The sequence below is a fragment of the Salvelinus namaycush genome, chromosome 29, assembly GCF_016432855.1.
Source record: "Salvelinus namaycush isolate Seneca chromosome 29, SaNama_1.0, whole genome shotgun sequence".
Taxonomy (NCBI): Eukaryota; Metazoa; Chordata; class Actinopteri; order Salmoniformes; family Salmonidae; genus Salvelinus; species Salvelinus namaycush.
Genome location: NC_052335.1, coordinates 34,410,673 through 34,433,556, shown reverse-complemented (window position 1 = coordinate 34,433,556; position 22,884 = coordinate 34,410,673). Strand labels below are relative to the sequence as shown.

Here is a 22,884-nt window from a genome sequence, read left to right as displayed (position 1 = left end):
GTAGGTAGGTAACTCTTCAGTATTGCAGTGTGAACCTTTAGCGCCCACCATTACAATTTAACTCTGTCCTGCCAGACGATCAGGTAAGTGAAAAGGGTGTTTTAATGTCTGTCTGTCTGATGAACATATATCACGTAAATGAATGTGAATGTATCATCTTCAGACAGAGAGATAGAAAGAGATGTTCCTTCTTTTCCTACCCTTTAATGAACACTTCTGAAGGGCAATGACACGTGGGGAACATGCCTATTCCTAGACAGTCTCTTCCTGGGAGCAGCCTGAATTGACTGAACTGAAAACTGCTTTAACGTAAACCCTGGCAGTAGCTTCCTGGGAGCAGCCTGAATCGACTGAACTGAAAACGGCATTAACGTAAACCCTGGCAGTAGCTTACTGGGAGCAGCTTGTTCCTGCTCTGTAGGTTCCTCCTCTAGTTTCTTGGGCGGCCCCTTGATCTTATAGAGCATGGCTAGCAGACGACCCTTTATAGACGTGTCTTCCTCCTCCTCCTCCTCCTCCACTGGGATGCCTGCAGGGACCGAGACGGGCAAAATATGAAGGGCAGGACTGGGAGGATAATCTTTTAATTCTGGTGTCTCCATCACATAGTGACATAGAGGTTACATGTTGTACTCTTAGGTAGACTTAAGAGTTTATAATTACATTTAACATATATAATCAATATTGAACTGTGAACCTATTCATCAATACACATCCCACCGGGCACTGACATCAATTCAACATGTATTCGACATTGGTTCCACGTAATGTAATTGAAATGAAGTGGAAACAACATTGAGTTGAACCAGTGTGTGTCCAATGGGAGGCAACCTGTCAAGAGTCATCATGTCATGTAGGAAACATTGTACATTTGGGATGAACTTTTGATTTAATAACTGAAATGATGTATTGATTTAACATCAATGGAAGATCTGTGAGTTACTGTACGGCCCTGCATCTCAAGTTAGGATTTGTCTTTTAACTGTCAGTGTGTGTCTCGTACCACAGTGCAGTCTCAGCTCATCGTGGAAGCTGTAGAGGTCTTCCTGAATCTCTTCAGGACAGGGACAGTCCTCCCCAGCAGCAAAGTTTAACAGGATGTTGATCTATATGGAGGGAGGGAGGTGTGTTAGTGATAGAGAGAAAAAGGAGAGAGAGAGAGAAAAAGAAATATATATTCCCTACAGCACAGCATCATTACTGTGAGTCGGACTGGCCCGGAGAGTCTCTATGACATCACATCTGTTTGATCCATGAAGAGGAGAATGGTATGGATGGTTTTCCCACCTCTAGCTTGGGGACATCATTTACGGAGCATTCTACAAGGGGATATATTCCCATCCTACGGTGTGGAAAGCCATTTACCAGGAGGCACCCTACGGTAATATGGCCATTGGACCAAACGCCTGCTACACAGACGGGCAGCTAGCTATACGAGGAGAGGCACATGCTAACTATAAAAGACATTCACTGTAAATTCAATTGAGTCCCGTCCTGCTGGATGAGGAGAAATGTTTTGATTTGATTTTTGGCACTACTACTTCTTAATAAAATATGGTGAGAAATAAAGAGGTCTTTGTGATGAGTGATGTGATTAGTGATGTGATTAGTGACGTGATTAGTGATGTGATTAGTGATGTGATTAGTGATGTGAGTAGTGATGTGAGTAGTGATGTGAGTAGTGATGTGAGTAGTGATGTGATTAGTGATGTGATTAGTGATGTGAGTAGTGATTAGTGATGTGAGTAGTGATGTGATTAGTGATGTGATTAGTGATGTGATTAGTGATGTGATTAGTGATGTGAGTAGTGATGTGAGTAGTGATGTGAGTAGTGATGTGATTAGTGATGTGATTAGTGATGTGAGTAGTGATGTGAGTAGTGATGTGAGTAGTGATGTGATTAGTGATGTGATTAGTGATGTGATTAGTGATGTGAGTAGTGATTAGTGATGTGATTAGTGATGTGAGTAGTGATGTGAGTAGTGACGTGATTAGTGATGTGATTAGTGATGTGATTAGTGATGTGAGTAGTGATGTGAGTAGTGATGTGATTAGTGATGTGATTAGTGATGTGAGTAGTGATGTGAGTAGTGATGTGATTAGTGACGTGATTAGTGATGTGAGTAGTGATGTGAGTAGTGACGTGATTAGTGATGTGATTAGTGATGTGATTAGTGATGTGAGTAGTGATGTGAGTAGTGATGTGAGTAGTGATGTGATTAGTGATGTGAGTAGTGATTAGTGATGTGATTAGTGATGTGATTAGTGATGTGATTAGTGATGTGAGTAGTGATGTGAGTAGTGATGTGAGTAGTGATGTGATTAGTGATGTGAGTAGTGATGTGATTAGTGATGTGAGTAGTGATGTGATTAGTGATGTGAGTAGTGATGTGATTAGTGATGTGATTAGTGATGTGATTAGTGATGTGAGTAGTGATGTGATTAGTGATGTGATTAGTGATGTGAGTAGTGATGTGAGTAGTGATGTGAGTAGTGATGTGATTAGTGATGTGATTAGTGATGTGATTAGTGATGTGATTAGTGATGTGAGTAGTGATGTGATTAGTGATGTGATTAGTGATGTGAGTAGTGATGTGAGTAGTGATTAGTGATGTGATTAGTGATGTGATTAGTGATGTGAGTAGTGATGTGAGTAGTGATGTGATTAGTGATGTGAGTAGTGATGTGATTAGTGATGTGAGTAGTGATGTGATTAGTGATGTGATTAGTGATGTGATTAGTGATGTGATTAGTGATGTGAGTAGTGATGTGATTAGTGATGTGATTAGTGATGTGATTAGTGATGTGAGTAGTGATGCGATTAGTGATGTGAGTAGTGATGTGAGTAGTGATGTGAGTAGTGATTAGTGATGTGATTAGTGATGTGAGTAGTGATGTGAGTAGTGATGTGAGTAGTGATGTGATTAGTGATGTGATTAGTGATGTGAGTAGTGATGTGAGTAGTGATTAGTGATGTGATTAGTGATGTGATTAGTGATGTGAGTAGTGATATGAGTAGTGATGTGAGTAGTGATGTGAGTAGTGATGTGATTAGTGATGTGAGTAGTGATGTGATGTGATTAGTGATGTGAGTAGTGATGTGAGTAGTGATGTGAGTAGTGATGTGATTAGTGATGTGATTAGTGATGTGATTAGTGATGTGATTAGTGATGTGATTAGTGACGTGATGTGAGTAGTGATGTGATTAGTGATGTGATTAGTGACGTGATGTGATTAGTGATGTGATTAGTGATGTGAGTAGTGATGTGATTAGTGATGTGAGTAGTGATGTGATTAGTGATGTGATTAGTGACGTGATGTGAGTAGTGATGTGATGTGATTAGTGATGTGATGTGATTAGTGATGTGAGTAGTGATGTAATTAGTGATGTGATTAGTGATGTGAGTAGTGATGTGATTAGTGATGTGAGTAGTGATGTGAGTAGTGATGTGATGTGATTAGTGATGTGATGTGATTAGTGATGTGAGTAGTGATGTAATTAGTGATGTGATTAGTGATGTGAGTAGTGATGTGATTAGTGATGTGATTAGTGATGTGAGTAGTGATGTGAGTAGTGATGTGATGTGAGTAGTGATGTAATTAGTGATGTGATTAGTGATGTGAGTAGTGATGTGATTAGTGATGTGAGTAGTGATGTGAGTAGTGATGTGAGTAGTGATGTGATTAGTGATGTGCGTAGTGATGTAATTAGTGATGTGATTAGTGATGTGATTAGTGATGTGATTAGTGATGTGATTAGTGATGCGAGTAGTGATGTAATTAGTGTAGTGTAGTGTGCGTGTGTGTGTGTGTGCGTGTGTGTGTGTGTGTGTGTGTGTGTGTGTGTGTGGTGTGTGTGTGTGGTGTGTGGTGTGTGGTGTGTGGCGTGTGTGTGTGGTGTTCTCTCTCTCTCTCTCTATGCTGAGTTATGTTCCTCTACTCAGCTCTCAGGCACAGCGGGGACAGAGAGATAGTTACATAATAGATAAACACACATAAACACTGGTTCTAAGTATCTGTGAGTCTGACTACCTCTGTGCATCTCCCGTTGTTCTACACAAGTAAAAGTATAAAAGGGATACTTTGAAAGTGCGGTGCTTCTTACATTTGAAAGCCATTTGAACATGTTCCACCTGCTAGCTAAAGCAACCCTCAGATGTGCTAGTGCATTCCATTTGCAACTTCTAATTGCCGGCACCTTTAACTGCTGAGCAGTATTCACAAATTAGTCAAAACCACTGACACAGGGACAGTTAGATATTTCTGCAATGGTTAAGAATAGGATTAGGGTAAAGGTAATCTGATCCTGGATCTGATGTGCCGTCAGAGCATTTACAGTAAGACTCAACACCCAAGCTGAAGGAACCTAAAATCAGAATAGCTGCCACCAGGGACAACTATCAGAGACTGGGCTAGGGTTAACTATCAGAGGCTGGGTTGGGGTTAACTATCAGAGGCTGGGTTAGGGTTAACTATCAGAGGCTGGGTTAGGGTTAACTATCAGAGGCTGGGTTGGGGTTAACTATCAGAGGCTGGGTTGGGGTTAACTATCAGAGGCTGGGCTAGGGTTAACTATCAGAGGCTGGGTTAGGGTTAACTATCAGAGGCTGGGTTAGGGTTAACTATCAGAGGCTGGGTTGGGGTTAACTATCAGAGGCTGGGTTGGGGTTAACTATCAGAGGCTGGGTTGGGGTTAACTATCAGAGGCTGGGCTAGGGTTAACTATCAGAGGCTGGGTTAGGGTTAACTATCAGAGGCTGGGTTAGGGTTAACTATCAGAGGCTGGGTTGGGGTTAACTATCAGAGGCTGGGTTGGGGTTAACTATCAGAGGCTGGGTTAGGGTTAACTATCAGAGGCTGGGTTAGGGTTAACTATCAGAGACTGGGTTGGGGTTAGAGTTAACTATCAGAGGCTGGGTTAGGGTTAACTATCAGAGGCTGGGTTAGGGTTCACTATCAGAGGCTGGGTTAGGGTTAACTATCAGAGGCTGGGTTGGGGTTAACTATCAGAGGCTGGGTTAGGGTTAACTATCAGAGGCTGGGTTAGAGTTAACTACCAGAGGCTGGGTTAGGGTTAACTGAGGCTGGGTTAGGGTTAACTGAGGATGGGTTGGGGTTAACTGAGGCTGGGTTAGGGTTAACTGAGGCTGGGTTAGGGTTAACTGAGGCTGGGTTAGGGTTAACTATCAGAGGCTGGGTTGGGGTTAACTATCAGAGGCTGGGTTGGGGTTAACTATCAGAGGCTGGGCTAGGGTTAACTATCAGAGGCTGGGTTGGGGTTAACTATCAGAGGCTGGGTTAGGGTTAACTATCAGAGGCTGGGTTGGGGTTAACTATCAGAGGCTGGGTTAGGGTTAACTATCAGAGGCTGGGTTAGGGTTAACTATCAGAGGCTGGGTTAGGGTTAACTATCAGAGGCTAGGTTGGGGTTAACTATCAGAGGCTGGGTTGGGGTTAACTATCAGAGGCTGGGTTAGGGTTAACCATCAGAGGCTGGGTTAGGGTTAGAGTTAACTATCAGAGGCTGGGTTAGGGTTAACTATCAGAGGCTGGGTTGGGGTTAACTATCAGAGGCTGGGTTAGGGTTAACTATCAGAGGCTGGGTTGGGGTTAACTATCAGAGGCTGGGTTGGGGTTAACTATCAGAGGCTGGGCTAGGGTTAACTATCAGAGGCTGGGTTGGGGTTAACTATCAGAGGCTGGGTTAGGGTTAACTATCAGAGGCTGGGCTAGGGTTAACTATCAGAGGCTGGGTTGGGGTTAACTATCAGAGGCTGGGCTAGGGTTAACTATCAGAGGCTGGGTTGGGGTTAACTATCAGAGGCTGGGTTGGGGTTAACTATCAGAGGCTGGGCTAGGGTTAACTATCAGAGGCTGGGTTGGGGTTAACTATCAGAGGCTGGGTTAGGGTTAACTATCAGAGGCTGGGCTAGGGTTAACTATCAGAGGCTGGGTTGGGGTTAACTATCAGAGGCTGGGCTAGGGTTAACTATCAGAGGCTGGGTTGGGGTTAACTATCAGAGGCTGGGTTAGGGTTAACTATCAGAGGCTGGGTTGGGGTTAACTATCAGAGGCTGGGTTAGGGTTAACTATCAGAGGCTGGGCTAGGGTTAACTATCAGAGGCTGGGTTGGGGTTAACTATCAGAGGCTGGGCTAGGGTTAACTATCAGAGGCTGGGTTGGGGTTAACTATCAGAGGCTGGGTTAGGGTTAACTATCAGAGGCTGGGTTAGGGTTAACTATCAGAGGCTGGGTTGGGGTTAACTATCAGAGTCTGGGCTAGGGTTAACTATCAGAGGCTGGGTTGGGGTTAACTATCAGAGGCTGGGTTAGGGTTAACTATCAGAGGCTGGGTTGGGGTTAACTATCAGAGGCTGGGTTAGGGTTAACTATCAGAGGCTGGGCTAGGGTTAACTATCAGAGGCTGGGTTGGGGTTAACTATCAGAGGCTGGGCTAGGGTTAACTATCAGAGGCTGGGTTGGGGTTAACTATCAGAGGCTGGGTTAGGGTTAACTATCAGAGGCTGGGTTAGGGTTAACTATCAGAGGCTGGGTTGGGGTTAACTATCAGAGTCTGGGCTAGGGTTAACTATCAGAGGCTGGGTTGGGGTTAACTATCAGAGGCTGGGTTAGGGTTAACTATCAGAGGCTGGGTTGGGGTTAACTATCAGAGGCTAGGTTGGGGTTAACAATCAGAGGCTGGGTTGGGTTAGGGTTAACTGACAGAGGCTGGTTATTGATGTGCTTGAACTTTTAATTGTAGCTCTTTCATTACAGACATGCTTTAAAAGAAGGTTTTACTTCCGGTTACTTTAATTTATGGCAGCCTTAGGCTTTTTTCACATTTTTATCAAGATTGTTGGATGTAAGTCATTCTGATTCTGATGATACTAGATAATTCTGATTCTGATACTAGATAATTCTGATTCTGATACTAGTCTGCCAAACATGGAGAATGACGGAAAACCAAAACAGAACAACTGCTTCTTCTTCTTAACACAACTGTTGTTAAATGTCGATAAGTTTTCTGCAAAAAAAAAACCCAACAACGACTAAAACAGTACCTGTTCCTGAGGAGGGGATCTGAACTCCTTGGTCTTCTTGGCGGTGACGGCAGCAGACATGTTGAGGGCCAACATCAGTTGGTTATACCGGAACTTCTGATTGTACTGCAGCTTGGACACGAAGCTGTCTGAGAAGGACACGATGGCCTCGATACGTTGCTTCAACTCACAGTCACAGAAGTAGTGGAGCAGCTCACACATCTAGTAGAGAGTTAGATCATGTTGGATCATGGAGTACAGTACACGACAGGGTTAGGCTCTATTCTGAATTGAGTTGTGAATTGCTCTTTAATTCCAACAAAGAGAGATGACGTTAGTACTACCTAGTAGAGAGGGGTATTTCAGTCAGTATTTACAGTCCATCTATAGTTAGTACATACCTACCTTTGTTACATGTCATGTACCAATTATGTTTAGTGTTAACAAGATGTTTAATCTGATCAAAAACATTTTATGTTTTTGCTAATAATCGTTTTGCTGGTAATGATTTTGCTGGCATATTTAATTTGATTGAGTAGCCAGCCAATTTACTATTTGGCATCAATCAACAGTCCATTTAGCTGGGACTGAACACCTGGTGCTTCAACAACTGCCAGTGTGTGAGACACTGAGGGTGTGTGTGTGTGTGTGTGTGTGTGTGTGTGTGTGTGTGTGTGTGTGTGTGTGTGTGTGTGTGTGTGTGTGTGTGTGTGTGTGTGTGTGTGTGTGTGTGTGTGTGTGCGGGGGTGGGCTCTCTCTCCTACCTGTCGTTTGACAGACTCAGGCAGTGTCTTCTCCAGCAGTCCCTTCACAGACATTTTGACCTCCTTGGTCTCCTCCTCACCAGCCTCCACAGCCTTCACCTCGTTGCTGCTCACTTCCTCCTTCTCTCCTCCTCCTGCTGCTGCCTCCACCTCCTCCACCTTCGCCTCCTCATCTTCTGGCTCCCCGAACACGTTGGGATCGATGAGGAGCAGGATCAGCCTCACCTAGTACATGAAAAAAACATGCCACATATTTAATGCAAATACAGGTAACTGTCAAAATAATGGAAACACTTGAGTAAATGAGGGATACAAAGTGTATTGAAAGTAGGTGCTTCCACACAGGTGTGGGTCCTGAGTTAATTAAGGAATTAACATCCCATCATGCTTAGGGTCAAGTGTAAAATGCTGGGCAGGCCATTATTTTGGCTACCATAGATATGCCCCCATAGGATGACAATGCCCCTATCAACAGGGCACGAGTGGCCAATGACGAGTTTGATGAGCATGAAAACAATGTAAAGCCAATATGCCATGGCCGTCTCAGTCACCAGATCTCAACTCAATTAAACACTTCTGGGAGATTCTGGAGCGGCGCCTGAGACAGCGTTTTCAAACACCATCAACAAAACACCAAATGATGGAATTTCTTGTGGAAGAATTGTGTCGCATCCAATAGAGTTCCAGACACTTGTAGAATCTATTGAAGCTGGCTGGTGGTGGCCCAACACCCTATTAAGACCCTTTATGTTGGTGTTTCCTTTATTTTGGTAGTTACCTGTATATGCCATTTAGCAGACACTATATTTATCCAAAGCCACTTACAGTACATGCAGTACATACATGTTTTGTACATGTCACCCCAGCAGGAATTAAACCCACAACCCTGGGTTGTGTTCATTAGAGCACACTGAAGCAGAACTGTTCCAGTCCGGTTGCTTTCGTTTCGTTCCTAATGAATAGAACCCTGGCTTTGCTAGCGCCACGCTCACACATCATACCAACTGATCTTCACAGACAGGACTAAACCTCACCTCCTCGCTGGTGAGTACCCCCATGATCAGCAGGGTCCCAATCAGCTTGAGGATGGGGACAAACTGGTACTCCACACTGCCCCCTACTGGGTCTCTGATGTGACTGCCTCCTCCCTGCACCGCCTCAGTCAGCATACTGATGGCCTTCTCCTTCAGGATGCCCAGGGGGATCTGGGGGCTGGAAGAATCATTATAATAATAATGTATTTTATAGTGCATTTGTCATAGCCAAGGCGTTATAAGTATAACATAATAAAAAGTACTATAAACATTTAAAGTTAAAGTAGTAAAAAACTCGATCTGTAGCAGAGCTGGGTTCAAAGATTTGACATTTTTAACCGACTATTTGAAATCTTTAACCGACTATTTAAAATCTTTAATCGACTATTTGACATTTTTAACCGACTACTTGAAATCCTTAACCGACTATTTGACATTTTTAACCGACTATTTGAAATCTTCAACCGACTATTTGAAATCTTTAACTGACTTTGAGCGTTTGTTCTAGCCTGTCTAAAGTGCCAGATGGGCGGGGTTTACAATTTTGTGACTATTCTATTGGGCCATTAAACCAGGCAAGCTCAATCAAGGCCAGATGAAGCATTTGAAATGATTTGAAATATTATCTCAACCGAAGTCTAAAAGCTTTGACAGCTTGATAAAACAGTGAAAGTAGTAAAACCCTGACCTGTAGAGGTGCTGCTGTTTCTTGGTGGTGATGAAGGAGAGAGGGGAGAAGTTGAGGCGTGGTTTCAGAGAGGTGCTGAGGTCTACCCCGGGTAGAGAGTGTCTCTTGGACTCGTCAGGGAACAGCTTGATGGAGCGCGTCTCATCAATCACGGGGATGATAAACTCGTTGTTCATCATCAGACGTGCCTCCTTCGCTGTCTCCAGGTGGATGCTGGTGGTAGGTACATAGATCAATCAATCAATCAATATATAAACCAATCAATAAATCAATCAATCAATATATCAACCAACCAATCAATAAATCAATCAATCAATATATCAACCAACCAATATATCAATATATCAACCAACCAAAACATCAATCAATATATCAACCAATCAATAAATCAATCAATATATCAACCAACCAATCAATCAATATATCAATATATCAACCAATCAATAAATCAATATATCAACCAACCAAAACATCAATCAATATATCAACCAATCAATAAATCAATCAATATATCAACCAACCAACCAATCAATCAATCAATCAATATATCAACCAATCAATCAATATATCAATATATCAACCAATCAATAAATCAATATATCAACCAACCAAAACATCAATCAATAAATCAATATATCAATATATCAACCAATCAATAAATTAATATATCAACCAACCAAAACATCAATCAATATATCAACCAATCAATAAATCAATAAATCAATCAATATATCAACCAACCAACCAACCAATCAATCAATCAATCAATATATCAACCAACCAATCAATCAATATATCAACCAATCAATAAATCAATATATCAACCAACCAAAACATCAATCAATATATCAACCAATCAATAAATCAATCAATATATCAACCAACCAATCAATCAATATATCAATATATCAACCAATCAATAAATCAATATATCAACCAACCAAAACATCAATCAATATATCAACCAATCAATAAATCAATCAATATATCAACCAACCAACCAATCAATCAATCAATCAATATATCAACCAATCAATCAATATATCAATATATCAACCAATCAATAAATCAATATATCAACCAACCAAAACATCAATCAATAAATCAATATATCAACCAATCAATAAATTAATATATCAACCAACCAAAACATCAATCAATATATCAACCAATCAATAAATCAATAAATCAATCAATATATCAACCAACCAACCAACCAATCAATCAATCAATCAATCAATCAATCAATATATCAACCAACCAATCAATCAATATATCAACCAATCAATAAATCAATATATCAACCAACCAAAACATCAATCAATATATCAACCAATCAATCAATCAATCAATCAATATATCAACCAATCAATAAATAAATATATCAACCAACCAATCAATCAATCAATATGTCAACCAATCAATCAATCAATATATCAACCAACCAATCAATCAATATATCAATCAATCCATCAATCAATCAATCAATTAAACAGTCAGTCAATCAACCAATCAACCAATCAATTATCAGCATAATAATAGATTTCAATAAGATTCTTATTTTCCAAGTGCGTAAACACCCTGTTCATTATAAAGACCACTCATCCACCAACCAATGAACTCATCACCCACCTCATAAGAACATTATAGAAGCCCTCTCTCAGCATGCCGGAAAGGTATTGGTTGTCGATGGTGTAAAGCAGCTGCGATTGGTCGAGGTGGGAGCAGAGGGCGTGTGCCACGCGGGTGTTGCCCAATGCGCAGAGGGCACAGTAGAGCATCAGGGTGTGGTAGTGGAACTTCCTCAGACTCTCTACCTCCGATAGCTCCAGGATGTCCAGACACCTGAGGGGAGTGGAAGGAGAGGGATGGAGAAGGGAGAGAGAGAGAGAGAGAGAGAGAGAGAGAGAGAGAGAGAGAGAGAGAGAGAGACAGAGAGAGACAGAGAGAGAGACAGAGAGAGATAGAGAGAGAGATAGAGAGAGACAGAGAGAGAGACAGAGAGAGACAGAGAGACAGAGAGAGAGAGAGAAGAGAGAGAAAGGATAGCAAAGACACAGTGTTGCTAAGCAATACATTGGTTTAAGATGTTTTATTTTTTGTAAACTCCACCTAGCCCAGCAGATGGATAAATGAGCAAGATATTATTACTCCATCTAATCCTTTCAAATCCATGAGAAGTGTGAAACTAAAACATTGATCAGAGGTGGTCGGTCTACTGAAACATTGATTATTATTATTATTATTATTATTATTACTGATAATGTATGGTGCCTACTGAACCACTGATGAGGTAGCAGGTCTACTATAGGGCCTAGGAGAAGAGGCTGGGTATTGATTTCAGATAGAGTGAGTGCATCAGCCACCTGTTTTCCTCAGGTATATGAACAGCCATCATCTGCAGTGGCTCCAGACACTGCACCACCCAGCCGTGTCTCTCTGAGACCCGGGCGGTCTCCACGGTGAGGAAGGTGTTGGGCATACGGCTCCACAGCACCGCTACGATGGTCTGAACGTCCAGACGCGGTGGACACTGGGGCACAGGGTTACGCTGCTCACTCTTAAAGATGGCTGACGACAGGGGCATGGCGTCCTGGGGAGAGAGAGAGAGAGATGGAGAAAAGAGGGAGGGAGGGAGAGAGAGAGAGAGAAAATAGGGAGGGAGGGAGGGAGAGAGAAAGAGAGAGAGAAAAGGGAGGGAGGAAGGAAGAGGGAGAGAGAGAGAGAGAGAGAGGGAGGAAAAAAGGGAGGGAGGGGATAGAGAAATCATGTTAAAGGCCCAGTTCAGTCAAAAATGTGATTCTTCTCAGTGTTTTATATATATTTCCACACAACGAGGTTGGAATAATACTGTGAAAACAATGATGATGCCATTTTAGGGTAAGAGCTGTTTGAAAAGACTGCCTGGGAATTTCAGCCTGTTTTTGTAGGATGGAGTTTTGGCTGTAAATTATTTTACAAAATACATTTTATTCGATTTTTCAAGGTACCTTAGTTGCATTAGCATACAATGTCTATCCGTCAGAGGCAATACATCTCCAATCATAGTCTTACAAGGACAAAATACAACAATGTGAATAGAGAATTTACCCACAACTATACAACTTAATGTGTATACCCTAGCATTGTCCCTCAGACAAGCGGAGAAATTTGTCTGGGGAGGAAATACATCTATTTAACAACCCAGTTCTCATTCAACTTGTCCCTGAATCTGTTATCTATCTCTTTTTTTTAATAGTATGTTTATTATTTTCCAATAAAAATAAAGTAAAAAAGACAGCAATACAAACAATGACATTCATTGTACTGTTGAATGGGATGGCCAATTTAGAGGACAAAACCAAAGTTAACTCACACATACACAAAATAAAACAAAATCCTATTAGGTGGTACATGTATAAGAAGACAGCATATAGTCATTACAAGCAGTGTAGTTAAGCCAAAAATAAATATTGAGTGTAGTACAGCACAGAGTAGCAGCAGATCGTCAGCCCAATTATGAAGCGGGACTAGACCATTTATCCAGTATCGGCTGCCATATTTTGTAAAACAATGGACTTCTATTGGAGGTGTTGTATCGAATCTTTTCCATATGTATTACATTCCCTAAATCCCGTAACCACATTTCAAAGGTAGGTACAGTCTCCAATTTCCAAAATTGCAATATGAGCCTTTTGGCTAATAGAGTACAAAGAGAGACAGCTTTCCCTTCCTGGTTATTCCCATCAACTGTACCAAACAGAGCGATCAATGGGTCTGGGGCTAGAACTCTATCAAAGGCCTTAGATAAGTAATCAAAAATAGGAGCCCAGTAAGCATGTAATTTAGGGCATGTCCAGAATAAGTGGGTCAACGTCCCCTCCTCCTGCTTGCACCTCTCACACAGTGGTGAGGTGTCCGGGAATATTTTATGCAGTTTTACTTTTGAGTAGTGTAACCTGTGTATCACCTTAAACTGTACAAGGTTGTGTCTGGCATTCACTGAACTGTGGTTTATATTCCTGAGAGCTTCTATCCAGTCCTCATTTGAGATTTCTGAACCAAGTTCTTGTTCCCAAGCCCTTTTAATGGTGTCTGTGGATACCTCTATGTGGGCCTGTAGCACATCATACAGTCTAGAGACCGACCCTTTTGAATGGGGTTTGACAAGGATCAAGCTATCTAATGTAGGACTATTTGGCTTCATGCCATACTGTGGGATATGTGTCCTTAAGAAATTCCTGATTTGGAGGTATCTGAAAAAATGTGTTGTTGGCATGTTGAACTTTCCCTGTAGTTGTTGAAATGAAGCTGACTGACCATCTATGTATAGATTACCAGTTGTTGTGAGCCCCTTCTCCCTCCACTGTGAAAACACCACATCATCCAATGCAGGGTGAAAAGCATGATTCAGGCTAATCGGGCTGTCTATGTAAACAGTGGGTATGTTAAGAAAATCCCTAATGTGTTTCCAGATCCCTAAGCGTATGACAAATGACTGGATTGGAGTCATAAGTGGCTTTTTTTCACATATGATGGGCTATTAACAAATGCAGGGAGTGAGGAACGTTGACAGGAGGCCCGCTCGATCAAAAGCCATGAAGGCATATCCTTCTGTCTCATCGCAGGTAAACTTTCCCTCCAGAAAGACACAATGTTCAGATTAGCAGCCCAATAATACAGTTTGAAGTGAGGAAGGCCAAAGCCCCCCTCTATCTTGTACTTGCATAAATGCTTCTTTGAAATTCTGGCTGCCTTGTTATCCCATAAAAATGGAGTTACTATTGAATCCAGTTTCTTAAAATAGCTTTGTGGTATGAAATTGGGTAGACATTGGAAGAGGTAAAGAAACCTGGGTAGGACAACCATTTTAATATCGTTTATACGACCAACCAAGGAAATAGGCAGAGTTTTCCAAAAATCTATATTTTGTTTAAGCTGATATATTTTCATGTCCCAATTCGCTTTCAATAGCTGATCAAGGTCTCTTGTCACTACAATGCCAAGGCTTGTGAACTTGTCCCTCACTGTTCTAAACGGGGTAGATTGCAGAAATTGCATATCCACAGGCCGTGATATTGGCATCAACTCACTTTTTTGCCAGTTTATCTTGTAGCCAGAGAAGGAGCCGAATGTGTTTATCAAGTTAAGTAAGGGGTGGAATAGAAGTTTTAGGCTTGGACAAAAACAAAAGAACATCGTCTGCATAGAGGGACATTTTGTGCTGTGTGTCTTTTATTTTAACAGAAGCTATATCGGCTCATGCCCGAATGCGAGTAGCAAGGGGTTCCATGGCTATAGCGAAGAGAGCAGGCGAAATAGGGCACCCCTGTCGGCACCCCTTGAACAGGCGGAATGACTGCGACATTTCCTGATTGGTCACCACGGACGCCATTGGGTGTGCATAAATAATTCTTATCCAATTAATAAATTCCTTTCCAAACCCGAAATGCTCCAGAACCGACATCATATACTTCCACTCAATCTGATCAAACGCCTTCTCTGCATCAAGAGCTATTACCACTGCCTCAACTTTATGATCATGATACATTACGTTGAAAAGGCGTCTCAAATTGTAGTATATATGTCGGCCCGGGATAAAACCTGTCTGGTCAGGGTGTATGATGTCGGAAATATATTTTTTCAATCGGTTTGCCAATATCTTTGTCAACACCTTGTTTTCTATGGGGAGTAACGACACGGGGCGATACGACGACATCTCCATGGAATCTCTATCTTTTTTCAAGATCAGTGCTATTGTAGCCTCATACAGTGTTTGCGGGAGTTTGGCATTTTCTTTGGATTGTTGAAACATTCGCAACATAAGTGGAGATAGACTAGCGCAGTACTTCTTATAGAATTCTATTACATATCCATCGGGCCCAGGGGCCTTGCTGTTTGGAAATTGTGCTATCGCTGTGTTAATTTCATCTAAGGTTATCCCTGCATCGAGTGCGGCAGCTGCCCCCCTGTCTAGTTTAGGAAGTTCACATTCAGCGAGAAAGCGTTCCATAGTTTGTGGATCAGTAGCATCGCATTTTGATTGGTATAGCTCTGAGTAAAACTGCGCAAAGCATTTATTAATGTCCTGCGGATCTGTTACTATTTTACCCTTCTTGTCTTTTATTTTGTGAATAGCTCTAGATGCCTGTACATGCCTTAGCTGTCTTGCTAATAATTTATGTGGTTTGTCCCCCAGTTCAAAATAACTTTGTTGCGTTCTAGCAAGTAAAGAGCCCACCCGTTTCGAAAGGATGGTATTGTATTCATACTTTAACTTTGTGATCTTCTCAAGGACTGTATACGAGGAATTTGTCCTAAAAACGTTCTCCTGTTCCCCTAACTCTCTTTCAATTTCTCTCAGCCTAGTATTGGCACGTTTCTTCCTCTCTGATGTATAAGAATTAATGTAACCTCTAATCACAGCCTTTAGAGATTCCCAAAGGGTGGAGTCGTCAACATCCCCCGTGTCGTTAGTTCTGAGGAAGAAGGCAATCTGCTCCTTCAAATACTGACAAAAAGCCTCATCTTTCAACAGGTATGCGTCTAAGCGCCACGGTCGCCGACCTGTCGACATATTGTCGAGTTTCAGCACCATGGACAGAGGAGAGTGGTCCGTAATTAGAATGGGGTGATAGGTAACCGACTCAGCTGCTGAAATTAGTTTGGAGTCCAACAAAAAATAGTCAATTCTGGAATATGATTTATGAACTGATGAAAAGAAAGAATAATCCCTGTCTGTTGGTCAGTCTCCAAATATCGACAATGTTAAGGTTTGTCATCAATGTATTTAGAAAGACACTGGCATTTGATTGTTGAAGTGACCTTGATAGCTGTTTATCTAAAAGAGGATCTAACGTACAGTTAAAGTCACCTCCAACAATAACACTTGTATCCGAGATATTTGGTATGGCCTTAAATACCCTTTGAAAAAATAATGGATCATCGAAATTGGGTCCATATAAATTGACCAAGGTTATTGGTTTTGAATTCAGTGTACCAGCCACAATAATATACCGACCATTAGGATCTGAAATCGAGGTTGAGTAAACAAAAGGAATGTTTTTCCTTATCAGGATTGCTACCCCTCTCGCTTTTGCATCAAAGTTAGACTGGTATATCTGACCGATCCAGCCGACTCGTAGCTTGGCCTGCGCGGAGCGTTTAATATGAGTTTCTTGAAGAAGCACTATGTCAGCACCCAGTGATTTAAGATGAGAAAAAACCTTAGCTCGTTTCACGACATGCCCTAATCCATTACAGTTCCAGCTGACTATCTTTATTCCACCTGGTCTACTCTGTGCTCGGTCACTATGTGGCATTTCTTATTTTAAAGCAAATTGCTGCTGTCATACAAAACCCAGAAGAAAAACGTCCCGCCGTGCGGGAGCTTGTCATGCCACCTGTATTAATAAACGTGAACATAAAACACAGACCCCATCCCCCCTCCCGTCCCTTTACTGAGTGACTTCCCCAAACGAAGCACTCCTTGGCTAACACACAAACCTTAGGGTGTCTAGACATACAGCTTGAACTAACTCGTCGTCTATAGATGCTCCGCATATAAACTAATATTAAATAACACTTAACTTAACTCTCACGTTAGGGGGTGAGTGGTGCTAAAACATGACATGCCAAACAATGCTATATTAGCCACAACATCTCACCTATCATATAAGTCCCAATTTCTGATCTTCTGATCGAAAAGACATAGGCCGGAAATTCAATTCAAACACATTCCTGGCCTGTATTTGGCCATTTAGCCGGCTGACACAACGTTCTGTATCCTCAGCCGGGGAGCTTGCTTGTCAAGAACAGATCGGCCTCTTTTGGGTTGTCAAACGTACGTGTTGATCCCTCGACTGTCACCTTAAACCGGGCTGGGAAGAGGAATCCATATCGGATGTTGGCCGCCCTGCATTTGTTGCGTACCTCATCATACTCTTTCCGTTGGTTCCTCACCTCCAAGGTAAGATCTGGGTAGAAAGACACCCTGGCTCCGTTGTAGTTAAGGGGGAACTTTTGACTAGCCAGCTTGAGGATGAGATCCCTGGTGTGGGGATAGTGCAGCCTTACAATGAATGGCCTTGGTGGCCCGCCCTTGGCCGTCTTCGTTGCCTGTGATCTGTGTGCGCGGTCGATGAGGATGGCCGTTTTGAAGTGTTCACTCCCCAGCAATGCCAGTATCAGCTCCGAGACAAATTCAGTGGGTTTCCCTTTCTCAGTGTCCTCCTGGATCCCACATATTCGGATGTTCTGGCGTCTTGAATGCGACTCGAGCATTTCCAGTCGGGCCTTCAGGGTTTTGTTGTCATTTTTGAACGTTGCGCACTGTTTCTCTATGTCCTGTAGTCTGGCCTCGTGATCGACTGTCGTCTGCTCAACCTCGTGCACCCTTCCCTTAGTTGCCTTCACAGTTTCGGCCAAAGTCCCAATACTCTTTGCGATATCAGCCAACCTTGTGTCCACCTTCTTGCTTAGTGCGTTTATGGCAGCCAGTATGTCACTTTGAGTAGGATCTGTGGGAAACTCTTGGAAGCTAGCCTCTTCAGCTAGCTCCTCGTGGGTCGGCGACGTTGAAATTGGTTCGTTGTCTATCTCATTCCAATTATCTTGTTTAGCGCCCCCTTTTTTGGTGCCTTTTCCCTTTGTCATATTTGTTTGAAGTTATAGGTTGTGAGAGGTTAAGATAAATACTAATTTGTTTCAAAATTGAGCGGAGCTCTAGCAAAGCACGTCTACTCCATAGCACGCTCTCTAGCGCCCCCGGCTGTAAATTATTTTATAGACCAATAAGAAAGATAGTTCAAAACCTCTCTGTCAAAAACAGTTCATTTTAGGTTTCCCCCTCCCCACTCAGACAACTCCTAGACAGTCCTAGCTAAATTCTTGCTTGAGAAATTGCTCTTTGCTAAGAAGCTATTTTTGTTTCTTTTTGGCAATTTTAATTGAACACAATCACAGTAAGGTTCTTAATTGTTACCGAGAAATGATTTGATATTGAGATAAAAACAGCTGCATTGGACCTTTACCTGTAATAGGAAAGATTTACATCAGTTAATTACCCATCGTATAGTAGCAGACTGGTTATAGTAGTAGACTGGATATAGTAGTAGACTGGTTATAGTAGTAGACTGGTTATAGTAGTAGACTGGTTATAGTAGTAGACTGGTTATAGTAGGAGACTGGTTATAGTAGCAGACTGGCTATAGTAGTAGACTGGATATAGTAGTAGACTGGTTATAGTAGCAGACTGGTTATGTAGTAGACTGGTTATAGTAGTAGACTGGTTATAGTAGCAGACTGGTTATAGTAGCAGACTGGTTATAGTAGCAGACTGGTTATAGTAGTAGACTGGTTATAGTAGCAGACTGGTTATAGTATCAGACTGGATATAGTAGCAGACTGGTTATAGTAGTAGACTGGCTATAGTTGTAGACTGGTTATAGTAGCAGACTGGTTATAGTAGCAGACTGGATATAGTAGTAGACTGGTTATAGTAGTAGACTGGTTATAGTAGCAGACTGGTTATAGTAGCAGACTGGTTATAGTATCAGACTGGTTATAGTAGTAGACTGGTTATAGTAGCAGACTGGTTATAGTAGTAGACTGGTTATAGTAGTAGACTGGTTATAGTAGTAGACTGGTTATAGTAGTAGACTGGTTATAGTAGTAGACTGGTTATAGTAGCAGACTGGTTATAGTAGTAGACTGGATATAGTAGCAGACTGGTTATAGTAGTAGACTGGTTATAGTAGCAGACTGGTTATAGTAGTAGACTGGTTATAGTAGTAGACTGGTTATAGTAGTAGACTGGTTATAGTAGTAGACTGCCTATAGTAGTAGACTGGTTATAGTAGTAGACTGGTTATAGTAGCAGACTGGTTATAGTAGTAGACTGGCTATAGTAGTAGACTGGCTATAGTAGCAGACTGGTTATAGTAGTAGACTGGATATAGTAGTAGACTGGTTATAGTAGTAGACTGGATATAGTAGCAGACTGGTTATAGTAGCAGACTGGCTATAGTAGTAGACTGGCTATAGTAGCAGACTGGTTATAGTAGTAGACTGGTTATAGTAGTAGACTGGTTATAGTAGTAGACTGGATATAGTAGTAGACTGGTTATAGTAGTAGACTGGATATAGTAGTAGACTGGTTATAGTAGTAGACTGGATATAGTAGTAGACTGGTTATAGTAGTAGACTGGATATAGTAGTAGACTGGATATAGTAGTAGACTGGTTATAGTAGTAGACTGGTTATAGTAGTAGACTGGTTATAGTAGTAGACTGGATATAGTAGTAGACTGGTTATAGTAGTAGACTGGTTATAGTAGTAGACTGGTTATAGTAGTAGACTGGATATAGTAGTAGACTGGTTATAGTAGTAGACTGGTTATAGTAGTAGACTGGTTATAGTAGTAGACTGGTTATAGTAGTAGACTGGTTATAGTAGTAGACTGGTTATAGTAGTAGACTGGTTATAGTAGTAGACTGGATATAGTAGTAGACTGGTTATAGTAGTAGACTGGATATAGTAGTAGACTGGATATAGTAGTAGACTGGATATAGTAGCAGACTGGTTATAGTAGTAGACTGGTTATAGTAGTAGACTGGTTATAGTAGTAGACTGGTTATAGTAGTAGACTGGTTATAGTAGTAGACTGGATATAGTAGTAGACTGGTTATAGTAGTAGACTGGATATAGTAGTAGACTGGATATAGTAGTAGACTGGTTATAGTAGTAGACTGGTTATAGTAGTAGACTGGATATAGTAGTAGACTGGTTATAGTAGTAGACTGGATATAGTAGTAGACTGGTTATAGTAGTAGACTGGTTATAGTAGTAGACTGGATATAGTAGTAGACTGGTTATAGTTGTAGACTGGTTATAATAGTAGACTGGTTATAGTTGTAGACTGGTTATAGTAGTAGACTGGTTATAGTAGTAGACTGGTTATAGTAGTAGACTGGATATAGTAGTAGACTGGTTATAGTAGTAGACTGGTTATAGTAGTAGACTGGTTATAGTAGTAGACTGGATATAGTAGTAGACTGGTTATAGTAGTAGACTGGTTATAGTTGTAGACTGGATATAGTAGCAGACTGGTTATAGTAGTAGACTGGTTATAGTAGTAGACTGGATATAGTAGTAGACTGGTTATAGTTGTAGACTGGTTATAGTAGTAGACTGGATATAGTAGTAGACTGGTTATAGTAGTAGACTGGTTATAGTAGTAGACTGGATATAGTAGTAGACTGGTTATAGTAGTAGACTGGTTATAGTTGTAGACTGGTTATAATAGTAGACTGGTTATAGTAGTAGACTGGCTATAGTAGCAGACTGGTTATAGTAGTAGACTGGATATAGTAGTAGACTGGTTATAGTAGTAGACTGGATATAGTAGTAGACTGGTTATAGTAGTAGACTGGTTATAGTAGTAGACTGGTTATAGTAGCAGACTGGCTATAGTAGTAGACTGGTTATAGTAGCAGACTGGTTATAGTAGCAGACTGGCTATAGTAGTAGACTGGTTATAGTAGCAGACTGGCTATAGTAGTAGACTGGTTATAGTAGCAGACTGGCTATAGTAGTAGACTGGTTATAGTAGTAGACTGGTTATAGTTGTAGACTGGTTATAGTTGTAGACTGGTTATAGTAGTAGACTGGATATAGTAGTAGACTGGTTATAGTAGTAGACTGGTTATAGTTGTAGACTGGTTATAGTTGTAGACTGGTTATAGTAGTAGACTGGTTATAGTAGTAGACTGGTTATAGTAGCAGACTGGCTATAGTAGTAGACTGGTTATAGTAGTAGACTGGTTATAGTAGCAGACTGGCTATAGTAGTAGACTGGTTATAGTAGCAGACTGGCTATAGTAGTAGACTGGTTATAGTAGCAGACTGGCTATAGTAGTAGACTGGTTATAGTAGTAGACTGGTTATAGTTGTAGACTGGTTATAGTTGTAGACTGGTTATAGTAGTAGACTGGATATAGTAGTAGACTGGTTATAGTAGTAGACTGGTTATAGTTGTAGACTGGTTATAGTAGTAGACTGGATATAGTAGTAGACTGGTTATAGTAGTAGACTGGTTATAGTTGTAGACTGGTTATAGTTGTAGACTGGTTATAGTAGTAGACTGGTTATAGTTGTAGACTGGTTATAGTTGTAGACTGGTTATAGTAGTAGACTGGATATAGTAGTAGACTGGTTATAGTAGTAGACTGGTTATAGTAGTAGACTGGTTATAGTTGTAGACTGGTTATAGTTGTAGACTGGATATAGTAGTAGACTGGTTATAGTAGTAGACTGGATATAGTAGTAGACTGGATATAGTAGTAGACTGGTTATAGTTGTAGACTGGTTATAATAGTAGACTGGTTATAGTTGTAGACTGGTTATAATAGTAGACTGGTTATAGTTGTAGACTGGTTATAATAGTAGACTGGTTATAGTAGTAGACTGGTTATAGTAGTAGACTGGTTATAGTAGACTGGTTATAGTAGTAGACTGGTTATAGTAGTAGACTGGTTATAGTAGACTGGTTATAGTAGTAGACTGGTTATAGTAGTAGACTGGTTATAGTAGTAGACTGGTTATAGTAGTAGACTGGTTATAGTAGTAGACTGGTTATAGTTGTAGACTGGTTATAATAGTAGACTGGTTATAGTTGTAGACTGGTTATAATAGTAGACTGGTTATAGTTGTAGACTGGTTATAATAGTAGACTGGTTATAGTTGTAGACTGGTTATAATAGTAGACTGGTTATAGTAGTAGACTGGTTATAGTTGTAGACTGGTTATAATAGTAGACTGGTTATAGTTGTAGACTGGTTATAGTTGTAGACTGGATATAGTAGTAGACTGGTTATAGTAGTAGACTGGTTATAGTAGTAGACTGGTTATAGTAGTAGACTGGTTATAGTAGTAGACTGGTTATAGTTGTAGACTGGTTATAGTAGTAGACTGGTTATAGTTGTAGACTGGTTATAATAGTAGACTGGTTATAGTTGTAGACTGGTTATAATAGTAGACTGGTTATAGTTGTAGACTGGTTATAGTAGTAGACTGGTTATAGTTGTAGACTGGTTATAATAGTAGACTGGTTATAGTTGTAGACTGGTTATAATAGTAGACTGGTTATAGTAGTAGACTGGTTATAGTTGTAGACTGGTTATAATAGTAGACTGGTTATAGTTGTAGACTGGTTATAATAGTAGACTGGTTATAGTAGTAGACTGGTTATAGTTGTAGACTGGTTATAGTAGTAGACTGGTTATAGTTGTAGACTGGTTATAATAGTAGACTGGTTATAGTTGTAGACTGGTTATAATAGTAGACTGGTTATAGTTGTAGACTGGTTATAGTAGTA

General features: G+C 41.0%; 1 protein-coding gene across 1 annotated transcript in view; it reads right to left on the bottom strand.

Moving 5' to 3' along the window:
* Window positions 1-22,884, bottom strand: part of LOC120024265 (ryanodine receptor 3-like) — a 257,642-nt gene that overhangs the window by 113,757 nt on the left and 121,001 nt on the right. The window contains exons 33-40 of the mRNA XM_038968460.1: window positions 11,897-12,123; window positions 11,163-11,375; window positions 9,531-9,743; window positions 8,843-9,020; window positions 7,809-8,033; window positions 7,066-7,266; window positions 1,004-1,106; window positions 379-529 (exon numbers count right to left, since the gene is read on the bottom strand). Coding sequence (XP_038824388.1) covers window positions 379-529; window positions 1,004-1,106; window positions 7,066-7,266; window positions 7,809-8,033; window positions 8,843-9,020; window positions 9,531-9,743; window positions 11,163-11,375; window positions 11,897-12,123 — 1,511 coding nt within the window. The remainder of the gene's footprint in view (window positions 1-378; window positions 530-1,003; window positions 1,107-7,065; window positions 7,267-7,808; window positions 8,034-8,842; window positions 9,021-9,530; window positions 9,744-11,162; window positions 11,376-11,896; window positions 12,124-22,884) is intronic.